The sequence below is a fragment of the Bos indicus x Bos taurus genome, chromosome 10 (assembly GCF_003369695.1).
Source record: "Bos indicus x Bos taurus breed Angus x Brahman F1 hybrid chromosome 10, Bos_hybrid_MaternalHap_v2.0, whole genome shotgun sequence".
NCBI classification, from domain to species: Eukaryota; Metazoa; Chordata; class Mammalia; order Artiodactyla; family Bovidae; genus Bos; species Bos indicus x Bos taurus.
In genome coordinates this window covers 77,057,219-77,083,544 of record NC_040085.1, presented here as the reverse complement: position 1 = coordinate 77,083,544, position 26,326 = coordinate 77,057,219, and the positions used below count along the sequence as shown (strand labels likewise).

At 44.4% G+C, this 26,326-nt stretch overlaps 1 protein-coding gene across 10 annotated transcripts in view; it reads right to left on the bottom strand.

Moving 5' to 3' along the window:
* Positions 1 to 1,883: 1,883 nt before the first annotated feature.
* SIPA1L1 (signal induced proliferation associated 1 like 1) overlaps positions 1,884 to 26,326 on the bottom strand; it is a 520,426-nt gene continuing 495,983 nt past the window's right edge. For 7 of the 10 annotated variants that reach the window (XM_027552312.1, XM_027552311.1, XM_027552313.1 and 4 more), the window contains 7 exons: positions 19,087 to 19,326; positions 18,153 to 18,318; positions 12,936 to 13,182; positions 9,592 to 9,738; positions 8,126 to 8,240; positions 5,030 to 5,114; positions 1,884 to 3,897 (listed from right to left, as the gene is read on the bottom strand). In XM_027552312.1, coding sequence (XP_027408113.1) covers positions 3,754 to 3,897; positions 5,030 to 5,114; positions 8,126 to 8,240; positions 9,592 to 9,738; positions 12,936 to 13,182; positions 18,153 to 18,318; positions 19,087 to 19,326 — 1,144 coding nt within the window. In that variant the 3' untranslated portion in view covers positions 1,884 to 3,753. The remainder of the gene's footprint in view (positions 3,898 to 5,029; positions 5,115 to 8,125; positions 8,241 to 9,591; positions 9,739 to 12,935; positions 13,183 to 18,152; positions 18,319 to 19,086; positions 19,327 to 26,326) is intronic. The other 3 variants (XM_027552318.1, XM_027552321.1, XM_027552320.1) reach the window with 2 other exon arrangements.

Below are 26,326 nucleotides of genomic sequence, written 5' to 3'. Positions count from 1 at the left end.
AAAAACCCTGCTTCTAAGTCATCACTTGGAAGTTGCAAAAAGTACTAAGTTCTCACTCCAGACCTGCTAATCACAGATCCTGGGCACGCAACCTGGTGACCCATGTTTTACCCAGCCCTCCAGGTGACGGTGATGCAAGCTTGAGAGTCCCTGTTCTAAAATGCACCTGACCAATATTAAGCAGAGTGGACGAACTCATTCTGGCTCTTCCATCCTTCTCCAATTAGCATGTCAGGGCTCTCTCTCAGAAAAACAACATAAAAGCCTGAACATATTGGAGCTGAGGACAGTGAAAGGCGTTTATTGAGTGCCTTGAATTTGTCAGCCACTGGCTTTACACACATGACCCCACTTAATCCTTAAAATAATACGACATAAAATAGTAATTTTACCAGATAGGAAACCAAACTCAAAGCTATTAGGTAATTTACCTAAAGACACATCTACTACATAATGGATGGGGTCTGCATGCGTGCCCAGTTGTGCCTGACTCTGCAACCCTTTCTTTGGACATTAGCACGCCAGGCTCCTCTGTCCCGTGTGACTTTCCAGGCAAGAATACTGGAGTTGGTTGCCATTTCCTCCTCCAGGGGATCTTCCTGGCCTAGGGATTGAACCCATGTCTCCTGCGTCTCCTGTATTGCAGGCGGATTCTTTAATGCAGAGCCATGAGGGAAGCCCAGATGGGATTTGAGTCCAAGTCAGATGTCTTTATCAGAGTATGTTGATTCCTTATGGATAGCTCAGTAGTGGCATAATTCATACAGGGAAAAGGTAACCAATAATACTGTGCTATTACTCTCTTAAAATAACACAGCTCCTCTTTAACGATGCCTAAGTCTTTACTGTTTAAGCACATTTCTGACCAAAGTGGGCCACCATGCACTTCAGTCTCAATTTTGCTCACTCTGGGGAGACTGCACCAGGTAGCTACATGTGTCTGCTGTGCGACCGTCATCTGTCCAGGTCATTGTCAACTACACGCAAATGGCTTACGCTTGCTGGGCCTATTTCTTCTGCTCTTGTGTCACCATTTATATCTTCATGTACGGAGCTAGTAATCCAACCCAACCCAATCTGTTTACCACCGGCAGCAGATTCAAGAGCACAACCAACTGGCTCCTCCGGTCAGCTCAGAAGATCCTCCATCAATGCAGGTCAACAGCACTTTCTCCCAGAAACTGTCAACCCACACCCAAACCCTTCAGAAACAATGTGTAAACCTTCTAAACCAGGTAAAACAAAACAAACAAACAAACCCCTACTTTTTTACTTGCTAATTAGGGTATCCTGTGGCATCCAGTCTTAGCCTGTCTTATAATTCTAGAATTTGTAGGACTGTTGAACCAAATAAAAGGAAGAAACTGTCTGCTGTCAATTAGCTGCACCACTGGAGAGGAACAGTGGCGTGGCAGATTTTAAAAATTTGGTTCCATTTGGCTTTGGAATGCATTATGATTTTTTCAGTAGATTAACTTTCCTAATTATATTTTGCACAGTCTAATATTAGCAGGCATTTGTATTCCCTGAGCATATAACATCTAACACTGAGAGCTGGGAGATGCAGTAGACGAGTCCAAAAATGTACTGGTCTCAAGGAATGACAATGTATGGAAAACACACATATGGATAATGAAGAGGGAACTAATTATAAAGTGCTCTGCAAATATTAAATCATAAGCAGAAAAGGCAAATCAGGAATTCTCTATGGATATGTGAATAGAGAATAAAAAAAATTTCTAAAAATTCTAAAAGGGACAAACTTTCAAGAATCATCTTGGGTGATATGGAGTGTGATGGAAAAATAAGGATACAAGGAAGGTCAGTGAGATATACTGGGTGGTCTTTCAAATAAGAATACCTAAAGCAATAATACCAAAGCGTTTTAAAAGAGCGTTTAAAATGAATTTTATTATTTGAATTTTACAAGTAGTCTTTAAAGGCTTCAAACAAGAACTCTGTTGCAAAACTCTAATAAATAGCTTGCCCCAAGTCCCCAAACAAAATGTAAGACAAAATAAAAACTAAATCAGAAGGATAAGCAAGACTTCAGAATGCTTGGATGTTAGTGCTATTTCTCATTTACAAAGAAATATCAGGCAATGTACAATCTCCTTCATACAAGTCAAAGAGAGAGAGAGACAGACAATTGAGATCTTTACAAAGCACTCCGAAATCTTCCTATTTCCATGAGAGAAATGTCACCAGAAAGAAAAAAAATCCCATGAAGAAGTCACAATTATGAATGAATTTGTAGCATAAAAGTCTGGTGATGTGGGTTGGGGGAGAAGAGGGGAACTCCACCCCATTTTTTTTCAGGGATGGAGAGAGGAATGGGTGGAGATTATTTGGGGCAGGGAACTTCTGAGCAGATACCGCTGGATTGCTGAACATTCCCTTAGACCAGAGTCGCCACTGAAGGGCGCAGGTGACAATTTGGTGACAACTGTGAAGGCAAGAAACAAGGCCACCAGGGGCTGTCTCGGGGCCTCTCAACACTAGCGACCCAGTGTCTCTGTTCTGTGCAGGACCAAGAGCCTTGGAACAATGGCCAGGGGCCCAAAGCAGCTGCATCACTAGACAAGAAAAGCAGCATATCAATCACTTCTGCAGCAGAATCCTGCAGCTGGCCACACAAGGATGCAGGAAATGCTGGGCAGAAATTGTACACGGGACATGCAGGTCTCAAAAGGCCATTCCATCACCACAGTCATTGCTCCTAACAAGTAAGGATTAAAGTTCACAATTCAACATTCATTTTTTTCCTAGTTACAAATACTGGTAAAGTCTTGCTTTGGAGAGAAGGATTTACTAATTCATCAGTAAGATCATTTTGAACAAGATAAAAATACAATTTTGCCACATTGATAACTTTAAAAATCTCAAACAGAAACTATCCTTTTGACCAAAATGCATACAAATCTTAAGATTTTTTTTTTTTAGTTTGGAGGAATTCTGAAACCAATTACTGTTTGGACCCAGGAAACAATAGAAAGGCTGATTCCAATACAGAGGGACTCACTTAAGCCAAACAAAGAGCTCTGGCTCAGAGAGCACACAGCGCCTGGGACCATTTTCCCAGGGAAAGGTAGGAGAAAGTAGTGATGTCATAATGCAAGATGGAAAAGGGGCGTGGCCCATAGGCTCTGTCTCTGCCTCTCTCTGGTTCATTGATTTGTTAAGTACCCCAATACTGCTGATCTCTGTAAGACAGGGACAGACATCACTAGCTCATGCACAAGCCATTTGAGGGAGGCAGGTATTTTCTGAAAGCACCTCCCTCCCCAGGCATTTTTAGGAACAAAGGTAAGGAAATCCCCCTCCCCAAATAAGCAGTTTTAAAAAACTTTATTTTCCTAGGAACAATGACATTTGTCAGGATAACAAAGGAAAGCTTGGATTACCTGAAATAGATAAGAAAGAGCTGTAATAGAGGCAGATGGGCCAGTGTCGGGGGGCAGGGAGGGTCCTAGGCCCAGCTTCTTTTTAAATACATAACAGATAAAGATATTGTGCAAAAAAATAAAGACATTCACATTTTAGCAGTTAAACTTTTATTTTACTTTTTTAAAATTTTTATTTACCTTTTTCATTTTCTTTTCTACAAAAGGCAGATAATGATTGTTGATCTGCAATTGTCAGGCTGTGCACTCCCCAAAAGGGGGCAAAGTCGGAAGCTGGGGCAGGAGCTCAGAGGGCGCCTCCAACGGGCGGGACTAAGGGGAAGGCAGCCCTGCGGCCGCCTCTTCCGGCCTAGCTCATGTCGATGGTGTTGAAGACCCACTCCGTGAACTTCTTCAGCTTGTCGGAGGCATTCTGGGACTCCTCCTGCAGCCTCAGGTTGTCCTCTCGCAAGTGCTGAACCTCCGCCTGAAGGTGAGCTTTGTCTTCTTTTTCCTGGGAGGGTGAGCACAGCAAGAGAACTAAGAGGGTGGTCCCATTCTGCCCAGCCGCTAGGCGTGGCTGTGGATCTGTGAGCCCCCTCCACGCCACTAAACAGCGGACACAGGGCCAGCTGCCGGGTCTTCATTATTGACCGGCGGATTTCTGCAGGAACTAAAGCCTATGGCTGACAGTTTTTATTTTGGCTGGCCCAAAATTATTTCACTGACACTCTGCAGGTTATTACGTTCGATAGTTACACCTGATACACCTGTAAAGTCTTCTCCAGCACCGTGGGTTTCATTTTCATGTTCCATATCGGAATCAATCACTAAGGTTTTTTTGTCTTTTTGCTGGTCTAATAGTCACATCGTCTGAATCAGAAGTATAATTTGAAGAACTATTATCTTCTGAGACGCTAGTATATATGTCACGAGGACAAGCAGAGACAGTACCGGCATCAGATTCACTGAAAAATTCTTCCTCACTCAATTTCACAGTGTGTCATTTTTGAAAACTTTATGGAAATAAACTTGCATTTATAACAGGTTTTGTTCCAACCTTGTGTATAACAGCCAAATGTGAATGATAATGACAATCATACGGTGTATATGGTCATGTTAACTGTATCACTCTACAAGATACTGACACATCTCCGGTCAAGAATATGTTAAGATGTCCTCACCCAGGGAACAGGACTTCCAGAGAATGTAAACACATGAGTGCATATTTTAATGTCTGTTAAGTTATAAGGGCTGTCTTAATAATATAAAGTCACTCAAGAAACCAACAGCAACTGGTTCTTTTGGTGCAGGAGCCTGAATAACACTAAGGACGTGTGTGTGCATCTGGGCTGTGGTTCAGGGGTGAGGAGATTGGGATAGGGCCCAGAGGGGGCTGGCTGAGGTTTAAAGGCATTTTACCAAAAAAAAAAAGGAACGCTTTTTCTGTATACATATGACAATGAAAGCCTTCTCACACTGTGCGTGTCAGTGGGAACCAAGCTCCAAGCAGACCCCTAAAACGTGTGTATTGAGAAAGCAGGGAGAACGCCCACAACATATTTCACTGAAACTGCTGACAAAGGGCTCTCTCAGTTCAAGGCAGCTTGCATGGACAGGATAACCTGCTTGGAGAATATGTTTACCTTCTTCAGATCTTCTCGAAGCATCTTCAGCATACCTTCCAGCTGGTCCACTTTAGAAGCCAGAGTGGGAGAGGAATCTTTACTGCTGGGAACAAGAAACAAAAGACCATGTAGGCAGGAGTTCTCCGTGGCTGGGTTTGTTTGGTGTTTCTTTTCTTTTTTTTAAAGGAGTTGGCTGTATTTATAAAATGGTTTTCAATGTCAAATTACTCAGTATGGTGACACAATGTACCTTTTCATTTTTAAAAAAGGGAAATGGCGGTCTGAACAAAAGGCAATACAAGCGTAAACTACAGCCAATCAATAGCTTCCTTAAAGATTCTGCGTCTTTGTGACAAAAAGATACGGGACAATATGTGAAAATGGTCTCTCTGGCAGCGCAAGAGGGGCTTTCTGGCAGATACAACTGTCCAACAGTGAAATGAATCTCTTTAGTGGCTTTAAGAAGAGTTACTCCTCTGTGTGTACCTGTTGGGTGGGGCAAGGCCTTATCTTGGGGCAGCCCAGGTAAGTAAAGCCTGTGGCCACTCAACCCAGTGGCAGCTATGTTATTGCGTCCATCTCTTAAGACTAAATATCTTTAAATATTAAAAAAATAAGACTACATCTTTCAGAAGTTTTTCATACGCACGTGTGCTCAACTGCTCAGTTGCATCGACTCTTTCCAACCCCACGGACTATAGCCTGCCAGGCTCCTCTGTCCATAGGATTTTCCCAGGCAAGAATACTGGTGTGGGTTGCCATTCCCTCCTCCAGGGGATTTTCCCCACCCAGGGATTGAACCTGGGTCTCCTGCATTGGCAGGCAAATTCTTTACTACTAGTGTCTTAAGCTCTTTACTATTATGATCAGCAAACTCTAAGGCCCACAACTTTCTCCCATTTCATTTTAGTGCTAAAAATGCTTCTAAGCCAAAAGGAGAGGAGGCTAGGGGAAAAGAAACATGTGTAACCGGCTGGACAGACCACACAGCTGGGCAAGGGCCAGGAGACCTATCAACTCTTCTTCACTGACTCTCCTCTACTTGAATTCAAGCCTCCAAAAGTTTCTGGGTGAATTCTAGCCAAAGACACCACCTCAGCCTCTCACGAACAAAGAATCTGAAGGTTCCCATAGAGACAAGAGGCAGCTGCCTCTTTCCAGAGGTCAAGGGGAGGAAGAGGTGGTGACTGGACAAATGCTTGGCATCATGAAATAAGAGGTACTTTTTATTTTGTTTTTTAATTAAATTTTTTTAACACCAAAAACATTCCATGCCACCATGCGCCTGTTGTAGATCTAAAATTAGCAGAAGACATGGACACAGCTTATTTAAAGTAAATTTACTTTTTCAAGTTAGAATTCCCTGACCTAAAATAAACTGTGTCCATGTCCTCAGCAGGCCCAGCATGGATGTCACAAGGCTGTAAATAAAATGGAATGATAATGACCTCCCAACTTCTAAGGCAGGATGACCAATTGAAACCTGACAGTGAATGGATTTTAAAAGGGAAGTGGTCAGCTGAAATCCACAACCTCACAGGCCGGTCTGGATGCACTGAAGGCCAAAGATGTGACAGAACAAGAGTGGTTCTGAGCAGAAAACACTGATGCTGGGGCCCGACTGTTCTTCACAAGCCACCGAGGCCACCCTCCCCCACCTTTGGGAGGGCTGGCGCAGCCACAGCAGGTTGTCAGTAACTCTCAGTAGCCAATCTTGACTTCTGAAGGTTTGCAAAGAAAAGTTCTGTGTCTGTGACTATACTGATCATCTTTAAAAACATTTAACTTTATTTGCATTTGCTCATCCACACCGAACAAAGACCTAGTCATCACCCTCATCTTAGGCTTCTACAGATCCTACAAAGATTTAAGAACTGTTTAATAACCCTTTCTCACGAGAAGTCTTTGCTCACTCAGACTTCTCTTCACCCTACATTTAGGGCTCTCCTCTCGACTCTGCACATTTTTAAAAAAAGTTCCCAACAGCCAAATTAACCACCATTTTACCTCCCTAACTGTCCCAACAACAGGATAAATGAAGCATCTGTCTGTTACACTCACAACAAAAGATCCACTACTCGGATACTTTCTCTGTGAAGAGTGTTTCCTTACAGACTTGCTTCAGTCTTCAGGCACAAGTCCCCACTGTATTTGTACAATCTATGCCAACCTCACTCTTCCTGTTACTGGCTGTTTCTGACCAAGTTTTTATAGATGCCCGGATTCTTGTTGTTGTTTAGTCACTAAGTTGTGTCCGACTCTGTGACTCCATGAACTGTAGCCCACCAGGCTCCTCTGTCCCTGGGATTTCCCAAGCAAGAATACTGGAGTGGGTTGCCACTTCTTTCTCCAGGGGATCTTCCCAACCCAGGGCTCGAACCCGTGTCTCCTGCTTGTTAGATGAATTCTTTACCACTGAGCCACCTGGGAGCCCAACACCTGGATTCTTAATCATCCTCAAAAGGTTTTAAAAGATTTCAAACTGATGAAATCATTCTGCATCAAGAGGGCTTACTATGACTGTTGGGATGCTTTTATATATAGAAACATCACACATTTATCCAACAGCCTCACCATTTGCAAACTGATGGGAAAGTGAAAAAGTCAGCCTCTACATAGTTAGGAGAAGCCAGAGTCCATACTCTTAATTCAGCTATGGCTTGTCTTATTTTACATAAATCTTACCCTGGTGACCCACTTCTAGCGTAGGTCTAAAGCAGAATGTTCGGAGTCGCTAAGATGCAGGCTCATTTACAAGCAGGACCTACTGACAGCTTCAAAATGGACAGACTCAGACTAAATGCACAGGATAAGTATCCAAGGATATTTAGCACAAACGATTTCTCTTACTTAATAAACCCTGATAGCATAAATGTATTATGGCATTAAATAATGAATATTCATAATGATGACTAAGTCATCAAGAACAGTTTAAGGGTGTTTAGTTAGAATGCTTTGTAGCCAAATACTCTAAAGTGCAATGTCGGGCACTGCAGTGATGAGCTTCACTCAGGTAATCGGTGTGACCGCCATCGCCCCTTCCCCACACCCGCTCCGTCACTAGCGGAGGTGATACATGGTGTAGAGTGGTGCCCTCACCACCGGGTGACTAACCTGCTGTATGACTTCATCTGGACAAGGGCCTGGTCCTCAAGCTGGTCACTGCTGGCTGCAGCACTCAGAGGCCGATGGTTTTCATCACTAGCAGCAAAGAACGAGGCTCTCTGGACTAGAAGGGAGAGGAGAAACCATTCAGCACTGTGGAACCACATCCTGGGCCCTCTCTATCAAAAGTCAAGAAATGACCGACACGCATAGTCAAACCTAATCACGGGGCAAGAATGCATTGGAAACTTTATCTTTCCCTTGTAGGAAATTTTTTTTTTTTTTTTTTACTGTTTTAGCTGGAAGAGGATAGTAACATTATGATTTCTCTTTTTAAAATAGTTGCTGTGACTTGATTTCTATTCTAGCTTTACCCTTGCTTATAAAAGTTGCATTCTATTGTTTCCCTGGAAACAGGCCTTGTGCCAAATTTGCAGACCAATGCTTTCCACTCGGTGACAACACAAAATACATTAAAGAGCTAGTACTGAGATTCTTGAAGTATGTTTTCCAAAAAGACTCCTGGCCACCTTGGTGAGCTTTAGCTTAGGTTCACACCACCTCTGTTTCAAAAAAACACTCACTTTAAGCCTGAGCCAAGAAACAAAATCAAGTTTTAAAAGAATCTCTTATTAAAAAACCAAAACTTCTGTGCAGCAGCATGGATGGATCCAGAGACTGTTATACTGGGCTTCCCACGTGGCGCAGGTGGTAAGGAACTTGCCTGCCAATGCAGGAGCTGTAAGAGACCTGGGTTTGATCCCTGGGTCAGAAAGATCCCTTGGAGGAGGGCATGGCAACCCACTCCAGTATTCTTGCCTGGAAAAATCCCATGGACAGAGGAGCCTGGCGGGCTATACCATCCATGGGGTCACAAAGAGTTGGACATGACTGAGAGACTAACAACAATGACAACTGTTATATCCACAGAGACAGCGTTACTTTGAGTTTTTTCTATTTCAGCAGATCAGGCCAGCACTTATCTAATAAGGGCCTGCATTTACAAGGCCACTGGCTTAACGCAAGCACTTGCCAGTGGGCTGATCTAGGGATGAAGCAGGAGGAAAGTACACACGCCATCACTCCCCTGAGAGATGAGTGAGAAGGGCAGAGGGGCCGGGGCGGGGACAAGCATCCTAAGGATGCAATTGTGCGTTGAGCAATGACGTCTTCACGATGTGATGAAAAACGCTCCCTGGACACGTGCTATTTTCAGTTAAGTGATAGCTGGGATGCCGCTGAGCTCTGCCCTTCCCAGATATGGGGAGGTGAGGCACCTGTGTTACGAATTCCCACTTAGGGGAAACCCTGGATTCCACCTGGTTAAAATCAACAGTGTGGGCCCTGAGTGTTTGAGAACTGCTAGCTCAACTGCTTTCTGGCTGTGCTGAAATGCGTGTGTTGTCAGTGAGTCCTGAGCACTGACACTGCTCCTGACCTGCTCGTGGCCCAGCCGGGATGGTCTGCGGACTCACCCTCGTAGGCCTTGGCAGCGTCCACCAGGTTGGACCAATCCAAGTCTGCAGCAGCGTCGGGCAGGGGCATCAGGCCGGGGTCGGGCATGGGCGGCCTGCGGGTCTCCTGGACGTCGGTGAGGGAGCTGTCCGAGGCCGAGAACTCTCCTAGGAATGGATGAGGGATAAGAGGCTTCAGGCCCACTGGAGACCCACTCAAAGTTTTACCCATTCTCTGTGACCAAAGCAGATAAGTCATTTGTTACCTGGAATCAGTTTCTAGTCTAACAGACCATTAGCGGTCACTCTGAAGCTGAGCAGAACTAGGAACTGACTTCCTCCAATCTTAATTCCTTTTTGTGTAACCTCCCAGTGTCCCATTTCTAATGGTGTGGGTCTGGGAAAAGTTAGTTCTGCACTGAGGTAATGTGTCTGCTTTCACAGGAGCTACTTGTCTAACAGAGAGACCCAAGGAAGCTTTGGCACCTCACTTTTCCTCTCTGAGTCAAGGGATTCAGGCTAGGGTGAAGGGACCTACTTCATCAGAGCGCTGGATTTTGCAGCCAGACCAGGGAGGCTTGGTGATGCATATTTGAGGGGACCGTAAAGCCAATCTTTATCTGCCTTGGAACCTGGGATCTGACTCCCTCCATGTGGACTCTGCGTCCCTGGGACTGCTGAGGGACAGACATATCCCTGGCTCGTGTCTGCCTTGTGTCCCAGGGATGGTCCACTGGTTTCTGCAGTTGGATGTATCCAGGATAGTGTGAGAACCAAATTAGAGCATGTGAGAGTGGGTGCTGGGTCGCTCAGTGGAGTTAACGTCGGTTCACTGGTGTTGGCATCCTTTTCTTTCCCAAGGACACGCTAAGCAACTCTTGGCATCGGTTTTCGATTTACAGCAGTCCGACATCCCAAACCCCTTCTAAGGTGGCAATTTTTAAAAACACAAATATTAACCTATTTAATACTCAGTAACACTCGGTCTCTGCTTAGCCTGGGGATGGGCAGAATGAGTGCAATGAGCCCCTCTGTGCAGTGGAGGGCACACTGCCACCGTTTAGGTTCACAGAGGTGGAGGAGACGGGCACAGAGCTCAGGAAGTGCAGATGCTCTCACTGGGACAGAAGCTGTGAGGGCAGAGCGGGTGCCTCCATGGGAAGGGCCGCCTCATAAAGTGACCATGACACTATAATCCGCTCAGACACGGGGCCAAAAGCGAGGCTCTCAGTTAAAATCTGTAAGTGACTCTGGAAGTAACTGTTTACAAGGAGTTAAAAAGTTTTGCCAATTATGATAGTCTATAAACCGGAGTATATTTAGTGCTTGCTTTCCCTTGCAAATTACATAAAGGACTGCTCTGCAGTGCAGCTGCTAGTTATTAATGTGCTTAAAATTACCAGAACTATGAGAAAATGGAAATCAACAAATACTGCCTGATATTAAAGGCTCAGTTCTATTTAAACTTGCTCCCACCAAGGGTAAGAAGCTGGAATAATTTTTTAATTAAAAAAAAATTGAAGTAAAGTTGATATATAATGTGTTAGTTTCTGGTGTGCAGCAAAGTGATTATATATATATATACACACACACACATTTTTCAGATTCTTTGGAATAGACAGTTTTGTTATGTCACACAATCTTTCTGCTTTTTTTTTTGTAATATCTGGTCCTAAATTTCCATTTGGAAAAAAAAAAGAAGTTTCCTATTCCCCAAATGCATTTCGGTGGTGGTCATACACATGAGGTCAAGGATGGCAGCCCACCAAGGACTGCTCAGATTAGGGCATGGGACCACTGAGGCTGCTGCCTAACTGTCGGGAAAGCAACAAGAGGTGATGGAGGGGCTGCGGAGGGTGGGCTGCCCCTCCCCTTCCTCAGGGCCAGCCCTTCAACTCCAGGCGTCCTCTGCGGGACAGTAAAGACGGGTGGGAGGCCGGTGTCCAGGCTGCTCTCTTAGCATGTGAGCTTCTAGAGGACAGGGCCTACTGTGACATGCCACATGCAGACAAAAGCTTCCCAGAGGGCTTATTTTTATCACTATAAGGTTAAAACACAAAAAGTGGTGAAGTGAAAGAAGTATTTGACGTAGGCAGGAAGTTGTACGAGGAATGGAATGGAGAGAAGGGGAGAAAATAAGGTGACTATTTAGGTCACCACGAGGAGGCGCTTCCTAGTGTCCAGATGGTCAAGTGTGGTCAGTTCATGTGTCTACTTTGATCCGTTGAGGGTGGACTTTTAGAGCAAAGAGAAACCAGGTTCACGCTGTAGGTGGACCTCCTATAAAGAGGGAGGAGAGAGAAGCTGGTGTGACCCTTGAGGGATGTCTGCCCCGGAGAAGGGGACTGTGTGGGGAACAGGACCAAGATGAAGAGGGACAGTCATGGACGTGGGTTAGGGGTGCAGGAATGATGCAGGGAGGAAGCAAACTAGGGAGGCAGGAGATTTAAAATACTGCTCCAGTGCAAACTGTTACACATAGAATGGATAAAAACGAGGTCCTACTGTGTAGCACAGGAACTACATTCAATATTCTGTGATAAACCATAACGGAATTTAAGAATATATACATAAAACAATCACTTTGCTATGTAGCAGAAATTAACACAATGTTGTAAATCAACTATACTCCAATAAAAATGTTTTAAAAAATGATATTTTGTCATCTGCAATAACATGGATGAACATTGAGGGCACTGTGCCACTGAAAAAAGTCAGAGAAAGATAAATACTGTATGATCCATCTCACTTATGTGTGGTTATGTGTGGAATCTAAAAAAACGTGAGCTCATAGTTACAGAGAATAGGTTGTGGTTGCCAGAAGGAGGGGTGGGGGTAGTAGAAACTGCTGGAGGGACTCAAAAGTACAGCCTTGCAGTTATAAGGCATTCGTGGGGATATAATCTATATCATGGTGACTACTGCTAATACTGTACTGCATATTTAAAAGCTACTACAAAAGTAAATTTTAAAAGTTTTCATCAAAAAGAAAATTTTTCAACTGTTAAAACTTAAATTTTTAGAACCTTTTAAAACTTTCAGTTTAAAAACACTTTTAAACTATGTATGGTGGCAGACGTTAATCTTGTGATCATTTTGCAATATATACAAATATCAAATCATTGTGTGGGACACCTGAAACTAATCCAAGATGAGTCTTGTGGTCTGGTGAGGCTCAGGGTCCGTACCCTGTGGCTGGGATTCTAGGTGAGAGGCTGAATGGGGGGGCAGGGAGCCCAGATAACCTGAGTGAGCAAGCAGGTCTTCCTCTAATTACCATCCTCGAGCAAACTGAGTGGCAGGTGTTTTGGGGGACACGGGTCATCAGCAGCAGGGCTGTTAGCTGCAGCTGAAGACAGGCTTACCGTGTAAGGACTTCATTCCCAAGGTGTATGAAGGCCTCCGCAAAGGAAGAGATGTGGGGAGAGAAGGGTACGTGCTACTGAAGAGGACGTCGTTGGGCAAGGCCTGGTCCAGAAGTGAAGCCCTCGAGGTGAAAAAGTGCTCTCTCTGGCCGCTGTAGATACTCTCGTCGGACAGCGTTCTGTGCAAGGCCCGCCTTGATGTGGGGGTGGTGGGAAAAGGAGACTGAGGGGAGGAGAGCGCGTGGAACTGAAAAATAGCAGCAGGACAGCAGAAATCAACTTTCTGGGTCACACACCCACGACCCGGGGTGCAGGATAGGTGGGTTAGCAAAATCACTCTCATAGACACAACCCTTCAAATCCTGGAGCCCAGAAAGGAGGCCTCAGGGTCCCCCATCTCTACACCTCCAAGGGCAAAATCAGAGTTCCTGGTCGACATAGCCTCACCGCTCAGCACGTCAGCTGCAGCCGAAGAGTGCTCAGTATAAGATTCACATATGGGGTGAATCCGCTTGATTCATCACTATTGTGTCATGGTTACAGCAAGACTTTAAGAACAGACAAATACGGGTTTTATTTGAATCCCATGTCATTGACCAAATCATGTTATTGCTCGGAACCCAATTCCTCATCTATGAAATGGGGGCTTGTCTATGAAATGGGGGCGCGGAAGCGCTCAGGATTATTCTGAGGATTACAAGCAATGCTGGATTGATCACAACGGCATGCATCAGTGGTGTTCCGAAATTATGTTATGGTCCCTAAGGACACAGCCACGACACTGGGAGGTATCCTCAGAAGCCTGTCAAGCAATGCGTGTTTGCCAGGCAACAAGAGCCTTTGATCTTCACAATACGGTCACTCAAATAATAGGTGGCTCTTGAAAGCTCGAACAACTAATATTATTTTTAATGAGCTTGGGAGATTATTTTTTGAGATGGATTTCTATTGGTGAAATAAAAATAGGGAAGCTATCTTGATAAAAGACAAGTATATATACAGTTATATAAAATGACAAAGGCTCCGGACGGCTGTATCTCTTGTTAACGTCTTTTGCCCTTGTGACCAGATTCGATTTTTATTTCAGATTTTTGTGCAAACAGCAAGCTTCTGAGAAAGCCATTCATGAAGGAAAAAACAGACATGTTAACAGTGTTGAAATATCCAGCATCCTGCAAGCCAACAGGGTATGTGGTCTGTTAACGGAGTTATCCTTATTCAGCTCCTCTTAGTCGACTGTTCACCTTGGCAGGGAGAACAATGTGGGGAACAGGTGAGGATGTGAGTAGGAGGGCTGAGTCACTGCTGGCAGGAAGCCACCGTGAAACTTTCCGTGCCGCTTTGAAGGGACAGAGAGAGAATGATACGGCAACGGCTCCATCTAGGAGGCTGAGAACAGAGCTGATGCTCAGACTCATTCAACGGGCTCTGCGGTCTAACACACTTCCATCCACCAAGTCAAGGGCTCATCAAGTCAAAGTGGTCCACAATGTGGCAGGCACAGCTGCAACATCCATATGAAAAAAATTATTAATCAAATGCATTGTAAATGAGCTCCAAGTGTAGCCGATTGTGTTTGCTTTTTAAAATTCATGGTGAGTTAAACCCAAAGTACATATGTGCTTACCTTGAAAACTAAGCTGCTGTGATAAATTCTATGTGGGTCTGTAAGAGAGCAGGGACTTGGTGTGGAAATGATGATTTCCTTTTTCATTTCACCCACAAGAGTGGGCGTTAGAGAGGCTAAGTGGCTTGCCAACTGTAAACTAAGAGAGGAAGCAGGCCATCTCGCTCCACCTGCCCAAGGTTCCAGAACTGTCACATAGAGCTCCTGCCTACCAGCCCAGATCTCAGATCTATTAAAAAAACTGCTCTCCATCTTTTTTGGCACCTTTGGGTTTGGCCAAGGGATTTCCTTTTCCAGTGAATATCCCCACCCTGATAAATTTACAGAAGAGAGAATTTTCACCAGTTCTAATTTCAGCCTCTTTGGGAAATATTAATATACTTTAAGGTAAACAGCTACTTGAAGAGATCTTTTGGACAACATGATTTATTAAGTTATAACATCTTGCACTAAAGGGAGGAGAGGGAAGGAAGTGGTCTGCCTAGATATTTTCTGTTAAAAACTAGCAGGACTAGTCTGGTCCAAGCACATGCGATGGCTCCCACCTTCAGTCCCCTGCAATTCTAGCCTCAAAGGTGTGTGCATCTACCCAGTTCCCTAGGGCACCCCCTGCCTTCCCTGGGAGGTTATACTGATATCGCTGAGTGGTGCTGCCCTGTGCTGCCAGCCCCAGGAAAGAACCACAACGCAGCGGGTGGCAGACTCAGAAAGGATAATAGAGAGCATTTAGGAAGGGAGATATCAACTCTGTTACAAGGAGCCCTAAGGGCTCCTCCCGGCATCACTGCCTGGGGAAATGAGGTGTTCAGGAGGGACCCAGGAGCCCAAGACACTCCATCCTTGCTATCGGAGAAGTTCTGCCATCTCAGTTCTAAGTACTGGGCTTCCGTGTGTAACTGTGAGTAGGAAACAAAAGGATTCTTAAACTTTAAAATCATTTGGGCACCACTGATCAAGTCTGATCGAGCTAGGCCTAGAGAGGTGGCCTCTTGCATCAGGGTCCACCTCCTCCCTCTCCTCACTCTTTTCACGCGCCCCGGCTCTCAGTGAAACGGATCACTCTTGCACTTGCGATAAACAAGTACCATCTCTTCCTAAACGCTAGGCGCCCGCATGACACCTCTTCCTTTGGTCTGTATCTGTGAGTGTTGGCTGGAGAGCAGGGCTCTTGGTTTGCACTACAGTTCTGTTCACTCGCCGGACTGCATTCAACCCTCGGGGAGAATATGGTGATCCCAGCTCTGCCTGCCAATGAGGTTTCTCAGAACGTTACAGCTCTGCCATCTTCCTTGAGATACAAGTTTCACAGCAGCTGCCTGGAGGTTCGCAGCCGCCCCACTCCCAGCTCCAGCCTGCCCAGCAGAGCGTGGCCATGCCCTGCAGCAGTCGTCTCCCTCTGCTGGCAGACGAGCCTGGGAACAATCTGTCAGTTGACATTCATGGTGGCTCACAGGTAGCCCTTGCCAATGTGGTGTGAGTGGGTTCCAAGGATCATCGCCCAGGGTAGGATACTCCTTGTACCCTGAAGCCTGACGCAGTGGCTTGGAGCCCTGAGCCAGGCATGGCCGGGGAGACCTCGCAAGGGCGCACTGGCCTCACTGACACAGCAGAGGCACGTCGCTCACATGAGTCTCAGAAGACACACAGAGCTACTTAGCTGAGCTCATCTGAAGCCAGATGAAAAAGGATGACACGAGAGAGAAAACAGAGCACTTTTCCAGCTCCTGCTCCCAGCCTTTTCCCCATAATAGTTCAACCAGCAGAAGCACTTTCTTTGCAGAGGGTCTCATGATAATATAGTCACCACATAAAGCATGTGCATTCCTGTTTCAAATAGGAATGTTAAAGTAATTCACTTTGGAAATAAAAGCCAAGACCTGGAATGAGGGCAAGACAGACATTTGCTTTCAATTATTTTCACTGCAGGAGTAAATCAAAAGAAAGAAAGCTCTGAGCTTACCCCTTTCCAAAAATGTTAAACTAAGGATTGGAGGAAAGATTCCTTTCAGGGCAGATTTTATTTTCCTTTAACCTCAGGAAAAATCTGAAATAATTTTGAAACTGGTAGTTAAAAATTTTAATACACCTCTTTGGTTTTTGATGGATAAAGAAAGAAGTTTCAAGTACTATCTTTTGCGGGGTTGCTAAGGAAACCATTTGTGCCCTGGGTGATGAGTCAGAACTGTTAAGTGCTGGCTTATGAAACAGAAATGATAGAAATCCAGAATGTTAAGTCTTTAAAATGATTTATGATGTTAATGCTTATGTTAATAACTCAGTGATTTCTCTGCAAAACCCCAGAATGGTCTTTGGAGTACATTTCATCTCTGGAGACGTTGATCTGTCAGTTTCAAATGTATACCTGACCTATCTAGAGGAACGCACACACGTGTGTGGCACACTCACACAAAGAGGAACGTGTGTGTGCACAGGAACTGGAATGGTGACGAGGAAGCCCAGATGAGACGAGACCACACGGCTCATCACTCTGGGCACGTCTCTCGCCCTCTGAGGATGGTAAGTGGTTAAGGAAATATGTCAGCTTCCACTTTGCATCAATTCTCAATGGCCCTCTTAAACTAAGCTTTTTAGTCACTTCAAACAGACTACAAATCATTTAACTGAGAACACAGAGAACAGAGAACATAAAAGTGTGCACCCACGACCCTCTGGAGCGGTGGACTCTCTTCTCGTGGGCCCACCCAGTACACTCCAGACAGGAACATGTTATGCTGTGTGTGAAATATAATACCTTTGGGCCCAGCTCAGCCAACACCAGCTGCTGGCTCATTTGGGAGTGAGCTGGCACACTTTAGAGACAAGAAAGCAGAGCCTGAGGTGGGCTTGAAGGGTCTGCCCAAGGTGAGGTGGGTAGAAAAAAAAATCTTTCCATGTGGTCATGCAAACGTTTGGCCACTGACATACCCACAAACTCTGAGCAAGTGTTCAGGACTTGATGGGGAGGGAGGCTGGGTTCTAGAGAAGGCATTTCTAGTCTGGCATTCTGAGAGCGGAGAGAAGGCTTTCTGAAGAGAGTCTGGAAAGTTCTTCAGGTAAACGCACCAACTCTGTCTGCTGGACTCAACGGCAAGCAGTGTACGGCTGGTAGGTTTGCTGGCCAGGGGCAGGGGGCAGACGTGAGGCCACAGTGCAGGTGCTGTGGGCGCAGGCGGGGCAGGGAACACCCTGGGGGCTACTGTGGGAGGAGGACCCTGTGGACAGAAGCACTGCAGCCCTTTCAGAAAACTTTCCATCCGACAACAGAGCCATGGGTGGTCTGCAGAGTTCCGAGAAGCAATGTCGTCTGAGTGACAATGTCAAGAAAGTATAGCTTGTGCATCGTAAGTAGGATACAGTGGAAGATAAGGAGCCTTGGGGGTGGGGACAGGTTACTATAAACCCAAACTCCACAGATGTGGCTGCTGGGACAGGACATTTGGAAAACACATGAACTAAATATTGAGACAGTTGGGTGATGGTGGGACAGAGGGTCTGACGAGGAGGAGCTAGGAACCACCACTTCCTGGAGAATGTAACTGCCCTGTCCAGCCTCTCCCTGACTGCTGTTCACCCCAAGACCTGCTCTGTACCTTAAAATTCTTCTGGGAGTCAGGGGTTGGGCTTTCCAGGTCAATGAGCTTCTTGAGATCCTCCTCAATGGTGGACTTGGAGGTCGGCTTCGGGGACGCCCTGAGGTCCCTGGTGGAGGCACGCAGCCTTGGGTGGGCTATTTCATTGCCGTCACTCTGATGACGCCTTGAAGGAAGGGGAAGAGAGGGGAGAAGTTAATTTGATGAGGTGGACTCAAGGGTGTGATGGGGTCTGAAAGAGGTAAGTCAATGGAGAGCTATTAGAAGAGAGAAAAGGAGAATTACTTCTGTTCAATTATATTAAGAATCTATTTGGATAAGTGCTTGTAAAGAGAAACAAGACCAGTTTGAAATACAAAATAAAAAGCCTGATGAATAAATCACTCTTTCACAGGAAACTATAAACTCCACTAAGCCAAAATTAGCAACAGACTTACTAATAAAAAAGACCACAGGGTATGAGTCCCAAATGCAATCTCTATAGATACAAAACCAATGTCATTGACTGAATCCTTTATTTTTTGCTGTACTATTTTGTCAAAAGTTCTTTATGTTCAGAGGTGGTCACTTACTTTCTAATAGTCCCTCCTGGGCCAGTTAGGAATTACACGGGAAGGCTGTGATTAATAGCATCAAAGGGACAAGTGTGATCTTAACACCCAAGGGGCGATTATTCTGAAGTTTGTTCTTCAGACAGACTCTTTCCTAGGAGACTTTGAGATTCTCAAATCTGACGGTTTTGCAATACATCTTATTTAAGGAATGTGGCAGAGAAACAATTTAAGACACGTTTCACGTGGGAGGAAAAATAACTTCCCTACCAAACCACCCTCTCCCCAGTCTTGAGCCCAGCCTCCTCTCTTGCAGGAAATTGTTCTGTTCACTGTCATGTGAAAAGCAAAACACCCGGCAAGAGCAGCAACAGAGTCCTTACTTTCTGGTGTCCATAAATCCCACGGAGTTTATGGTTCCTTCGGGTTTCTTCCATCCGATCAGGTACTTGCTGGTAGCGCCCTGGCGGGGGTAGAAAGTCCGAGGACCGGAGGAGGAGGACGAGGAGGATGAGAAGGAAGGAGCGAGCTGCGGGGGGGTGGCCGGGTGAAGCTCTTCCTTCGGTGAACTTCTGGCGCTGGTGAAGACCACCGGGCTGGCGGAGTGGCGCGAGCTCATGGTACTGAGGAGAGGCGGGGCAGAGACAAAGCGGCCGGGTGTGTGTGTGCCTGCTGGGGTCGGCCTGTCAGCCATAAAAGCATCGTCCAGGACGGGTTACGGCCGGTTACAGAACAATGAGTATTTCATAAAATATTAATGGGGCTGGCTGGCCTGCCTTCGCCTTTTCGCTTCAATTTAAATGTCCACTGTCAAAGTACAACATGGTGACGGGGGCTTCTTCTGCACTTTCAGTCAAAAGTAAAAATAGTTAAGACTGTCAGGGACACTCTGAAGTACACCAGCACCGCTGAAGTGTGGTACAGAGAAGTCTCGCAGAGGCATGTGTGTGTGTGTGTGGGGGCGGTCGGGGGGAGCTGGCAATAACAGGCCTGGCAGTATCAAGAGCTCCCTGTCCTCCCTTCCTCAGAACTCAGGGGCACAGTGACATTCCCGAAGCCTGAGCTCAAGAGGGGAGAGAAGACTGAGCCAGACACGGAGCTCTCCATGTGCTCACGCCCAAGGCCAAAGGGGCATCCTGAGGTCTCCTTCCCCACGGCACCTGGTAGTAACACACTCTAAAAAGCTGTTTATCAGATTAGACCATACCCCCACTTTACATCACACAAAGTTAACTCACAATGGATTAAAGACTTGAATGCAGGACCCGAAACAGTAAAACTCCTAGAAGAAAACATGGGCAGTAAGCTTCCTGATAGTCATTTTTTGAATCGGACACAAAAATCAAAGGCAACAAAAGCCAAACTAAACAAGACAGACTACATCAAACCAAAAAGCTTCTGGGCAGCAAAGGAAATCACCCACAGAGTGAAAAAGCAACCTACTGAACAGGAGAAAATATTTGCAAATCATGTATCTGATGGGGGTTAATATCTAAGGGGTTAATATCCAAAAAAATATAAAGAACTTATACAACTCAAGAACAAAAAAAGGAAACAATCTGAATTTTTAAAAAATGAGAAGAAAATTTGAACAGACAGTTTTCCAAAGAAGACATACAGATGGCCAACAGGTATAGGAAAAGATGCTCAGCGTCACTAACCGTCAAGGAAATGCAAACCTGAACTGTAATGAGAACTCACACCTGTGAGAATGGCTATCATCATCAGCAAGCTAAGAAATGACAAGACTGAGCGCGGATCTGGAGAAAAGGGAACCCTTGTGCATGACACTGCTGTTGGCAGCGATTTGGATTGGTGCAGACACTGGGAAAACACTATGGAGGTTGCTCTAAAAATTAGAAAACCAAACTCCTAGAAACAGTGGGTGTCAAAGGCAGAGGCTGGAGAGTGGTGGGTGAAATGGTTAGCGTTCAAAAGGTACAAACTTCTAGTTATAAGATAGATAAATCCTAGGGATGTAATATTAGGCGTGATGACTAAAAATGAAAAGCTGCTCATCATCGGTATATTTTAAACTTTGGTTAGAAGTTACAAAATTCAAGTTCTGAAGGACTCAAGGAGAAGACTGCTTATTGTACTTCTAAAACTCAGGCAGGATTTTCAAAACTGGAGATGAAAAGTTTAAGGTGATGTCAGACCTGCTGCTGCTGCTGCTAAGTCGCTTTAGTCGTGTCCTACTCTGTGCAACCCCATAGACGGCAGCCCACCAGGCTCCCCTGTCCCTGGGATTCTCCAGGCAAGAATACTGGAGTGGGTTGCCATTTCCTTCTCCAATGCATGACAGTGAAAAGTGAAAGTGAAGTCTCTCAGTCATGTCCGACTCTTCGTGACCCCATGGACTGTGGCCTACCAGGCTCCTCCGTCCATGGGATTCTCCAGACAAGAGTACTGGGGTGGGGTGCCATTTCCTTCTCCAGATATCAGATCTGGAGGGCCTTTGACTGCAGGATTTCCATAGTTCCTTCCTAGTGCTCTCATGGGACCTACATTCATATCTCTTGATCCCGGCTGAGTTATTCAACTTAGGCTGAGATCTAAGACAAGTCACTCCAGTGGAGCTGGTTACTGAAGGTTTAGTTAACAGGATGTTGTGTCAAAGCATTCCTCAACAGCACTTGCACTGGTCAAAACCTAATGGTCCTGCTCTGAATAAAGCATGGACTTTGGTTAATAAGAATGCATTGACAGTGACTCCTTAGCTGTGACAAATGTATGATAGCGATGTAAGATAATGAGAACAGGGGAAAATGGGCAGAGGAGGGTACATGAAAATTCTTTGGACTCTCTTGGCAACTTGACTGCAAATTAAAAATGACTCTAAAATAAAAATTTCACTATAAAAACTAAGCAAAAACCAAAAAAAAAAAAAAAAAAATACAATAAAAAGTAAAACCCTAATGGTCCAGAGATTTTATATATATATATATAGTGTGTGCATATACACACACATATACACATATATTTATTTTCATATATGTGTGTGATATACACACACATGCATATATGAAAATGATTCCTGAACTTCACCTCAAAACTTGCATAAAAATCAATTCCAATTGGACATATATTTAAATGTATATCCAAAGATTCTAGACTGTACCATGGAAGAATATCCTTATGACAGAGTCAGAGGTTTCTTTAACAGGATCATAAATGAAATGATTGAAACTCATTAAAATTAAGAACTTCTATTCATCCAAAGACACAGAGCAGGAGAATATACATAAAACACATATCCAATAGTGGGCTCTTATCCATACATAATTAACTCCTAAAAATTAATGAGAGACAAACCAACAGAAAAATGGGCAAAGATCTGAAAAGGAATTTCACAAGATATCTCAAAGCCATTAAATATGGGCACTTAACATCATCAGTTATCAGAAAAATATAAATTAACTCCACAAAGAGGGATCACCTACTAGAGTGGCTAAAATTAAAAAGACAGTATCAAATGCTAGAAAGGATGTGAAGCAACCAGCACACTCTCATACTGCAGGAGGTACTTGTTACAACCACTTTGGGAAACCGGTTCACAGCCTCTGCTGAAGCTGAGTATATGTAAATCCTACGCTAGCCATTCCGCTCATAGGTATATACTGAAAAGAAGTACATACATACATGTATCAGAGGACATGTACAAGAACCTGTAACATCCTCAAAGCAGAAATACTCCAAACGCTCAATAACAGAATGGATAAACAAACTGGTGTGTGCTCACAATGGATATATAATACAGCCATGAAAATAAATGAACACTCTGCAACGCAGACAAATCTCAGCAACGTAATGTTGACTTAAAGACACCAGACACAGAATAATACATATGGGATGATTTCACTGACATGAAGCCCCCAGATAGGCAGAGTGAGTGTGTGACTTTAGGATTCAGTGTTGTGTTCAGTTGGGGAGGAAGGGGAGGTGCTGGGGAGGGGGACATGTGGGAGGGAGGGTGTCTGGATGCTGGTCAAGTTCCAACAAGTTCTCGATCTGGGTAGTGATGACATGGGTAAGTGCACTTTGGGAAAACCCACTCTGATGTACACTAATGGTCTGTGCCTTTTTCTGTATGTCTGTTACACTTTAATGAAAACACGTCCACAAAAACAAAGCAAAAATAGATGACTTGAAAGGAGAAGGCTAAATCAGTCCCTGAGGCTCTGCAACAGACTGGAGACAGCAGGACACAGCTGGGGTAGGGGGGTGGACAGGATACAGGGCAAAGGTGATCTCAAGGGTTTTCCACACTAACTGGGCCTTAAAACATCCGATTAAATATAACCATCTCCTTTATTTCTGCAACTAAAAAGGAGGAACCAGGTCCAAACTTTACAAAAAATATCATCTTAAAAATGAGTAATGAAGGGGACTTCCCCAAGGAAGGACTACCAATAGTCCTGTGGTCAGGACTCCACCTTCCAGTGCAGGGAGTGTGGGTTCGATTCCTGGTCCGGAAGCTAAGGTCCTAAGTGCCTCCTGGCCAAGCAATGTTGTAACTAATTCAATAAGCCTAGCCATACTCTAATAATCCTTCTAACAATTTTTCCCCCAAAGATTTTTCTATTTAGGGAGAAGGGGAAAGAGAAGACCCTTCATAAAACCTCCAAGGGCAACATAACTTTAAAAGCAATGCAATCTCATTTAGTTTTTACCTCTTAATAATACTCCATTTGTCTGCTTTAAGAATTAAAGAAATGCAGAACTCTTCCACAAGCGCAGTATATTAAGCCAGTGAGAACAGAATAGTAAGAATAGGACTCTGTTATGCAAAAGAGACAAAGTGGAAAGATGAAACAAGGGGATGGTGAAAGACACATAAAGATATAGGCAGGCAAACCCATAGATAATAACACCAGAAATCTAGGTTAACTGCAAATGCATTATCCACATAGGGAGCATCAACACTGAGAAGTTTCTGAAATAGTAAGAGAACATAGCCTTTCAGTTCTGTTCAGTCGCTCAGTCGTGTCCGACTCTTTGTGACCCCATGAATCGCAGCACACCAGGCCTCCCTGTCCATCACCGACTCCCGGAGTTCACTCAGACTCATGTCCATAGAGTCAGTGATGCCATCTAGCCATCTCATCCTCTGTCGTCCCCTTCTCCTCCTGCCCCAATCCCTCCCAGCATCAGAGTCTTTTCCAATGAGTCAACTCTTTGCATGAGGTGGCCAAAGTATTGGAGTTTCAGCTTTAGCATCATTCCTTCCAAAGAAATCCCAGGGCTGATCTCCTTGAGAATGGACTGGTTGGATATCCTTGCAGTCCAAGGGACTCTCAAGAGTCTTCTCCAACACCACTTTGGGGTCCTGTAAAGTCATGTGACAGGTGTGCCACTATCTGTTAGTTACCTAGTGATAAGATCTAATCTTTGGTTAGCAGATTTCTTTCACCTGACCATGACAGTGAACACCAAAGTCACTCAGTCGTGTCTAACTCTTTGCGACCCCAAGGGCTATACAGTCCATGGAATTCTCCAGGCCAGAATACTAAAGTGGGTAGCCTTTCCCTTCTCCAGGGGATCTTCCCAACCTAGGGATCGAACCCACGTCTCCCACAATGCAGGCAGATTCTTTACCAGCTGAGCCACAAGGGAAGCCCGACTTTATATACACCTGACTATACCCACCTCATATATATTCATAACCCAGATGTGGAGATGTCTCAAGCCTCAACCCTGGTTACTGTCTGAAGCATATTCCAAAAAAGTGCAAAACCATGAAATCAGGATCTAGTGCACTCACCTTGGATAATCACGCACTTGCTTCACCTGCTTTGATCAGTATCCACCAGTGAGTGACGTGTTTGAATGACTTGAGCCATTCTTCCTCATCACCATGTTAAGATACAGGCTGAGGGCCTCACTGCAGAGATTCTGACTCGGGAGCTTGGGTGGGGTGGGGGACTCGAGAATTTGTACTTCTAACTTGTTCCCAGGATGATGTGGCAGCCCTGATTTCATACCCTGAAAACCATTATACCACAGGTACATTTGATTGCCCTTATTTTATGTTTCTCAGCAACAAGTATGTTGATGTGATAACATCGGTATTCAAAACCCTGGGGCTTTCAAAGACTAAATGTATGGTCGAAATAGAAATAATGAGCCGTGGCAAAAGAATGCAAATTGCACAGTCTGTTAATTTATACATCTTTCCCCCATGTTTCATGACACAGCTATGCCGTTTTTAGCCATAATGAATGTATTGCATAAACGGGAGTGTTATAGAAAAGGCTAAGGGACTTCAAAGGCAAGAGTAATGTGTACAGCACATACAGTTTCTGGAGCTCTGTCCTGCACTATAAACTAAATTACGATCATAATCTCTCTGAGAAGCATTTAATAAGTTGCTGTACTAGATGATAAACTCTTTGAAGGCAGGGATATCTTTGTAAATATATTTAACAATGCCAGAATGCAATAGACTCCCAGTAAAATACTAATCGCACAGAGGGATTCTCTTTAGTATCTACAGAGCACACTATATATTTAATTTCTTTATCTTGTTTATAGTCTGCCTGACTGCAAAGATGGCAGACTAGTGTCTCAAAAAAAAGTGTCTTATTGGAGTCTGGATGCCAGTGTCTTTTACAGAATAGAGGTCGGGGTGTGAGGAAGTAAAGTAAAAAGATCATTAATCTTACAAATCTCCTGGAATGGCCAGCCTTGGGGACAGGATGTGTTCATTCTTCTTATAGCCATTCACAAGTGGACAGGGTCAGGACAGTCTGCCCCTGTTTAAATGTAAATTCCACGAGGGCTGACATTTTTGTTTCATTTGTTCACTATTATATCTGTTTGGGGAATAGTCCCTGACCATTATAGGTACTCAATATTTGTTTAAGGAAACTGTTGAATAAACCACAAATTAGCCACCCGTTTTAAATACATGGGATATTTTTGCATAAAGATAGTGTATATTACTTACTATTTAAAACTAGATGTTGCTTTATTTTTATTCTACAGAGTATGTATCTGTTTATAAGTGTATTATTAAAAGGATAACAGCTTAATTATCCATAGACCCTGATTACTGGTTTTATTTGGGACCACAGGCCCTGATTACTGGTTTTATTTGTGAACAGGACAACTGACACCAGCTCCCAGGTGTGAACTGCCAGCACACTTTTGTTCACTAATGGTTATAATCAGGGCCTGCCCTACTTTACAATTGATTAGATCTGGGAACAACGGTAAAAGCAAAAACAACCGATGCACTGGTAGTTCTTCCTTAACTACGTACAACTCACAGCATGAAGGCGAGCACTTTAGTTCATTTGTCCTCTAATTCGTCATCACAGGAGGATCGCTTGGAAGCCTTAAAAATACACATTCTTAGGCCTTAATTCACAGCAAACTGTGGAAAATTCTTCAAGACATGGGAATACCAGACCATCTGACCTGCCTCCTGAGAAATCTATGCAGATCAAGAAGCAACAGTTAGAACTGGACATAGAACAACAGACTGGTTCCAAATCGGGAAAGGAGTACGTCAAGGCTATATATTGTCACTTTGCTTATTTAACTTTTACGCAGAGTACATCATGAGAAATGCTGGACTGGATGAAGCACAAGCTGGAATCAAGATTGCTGGGAGAAACA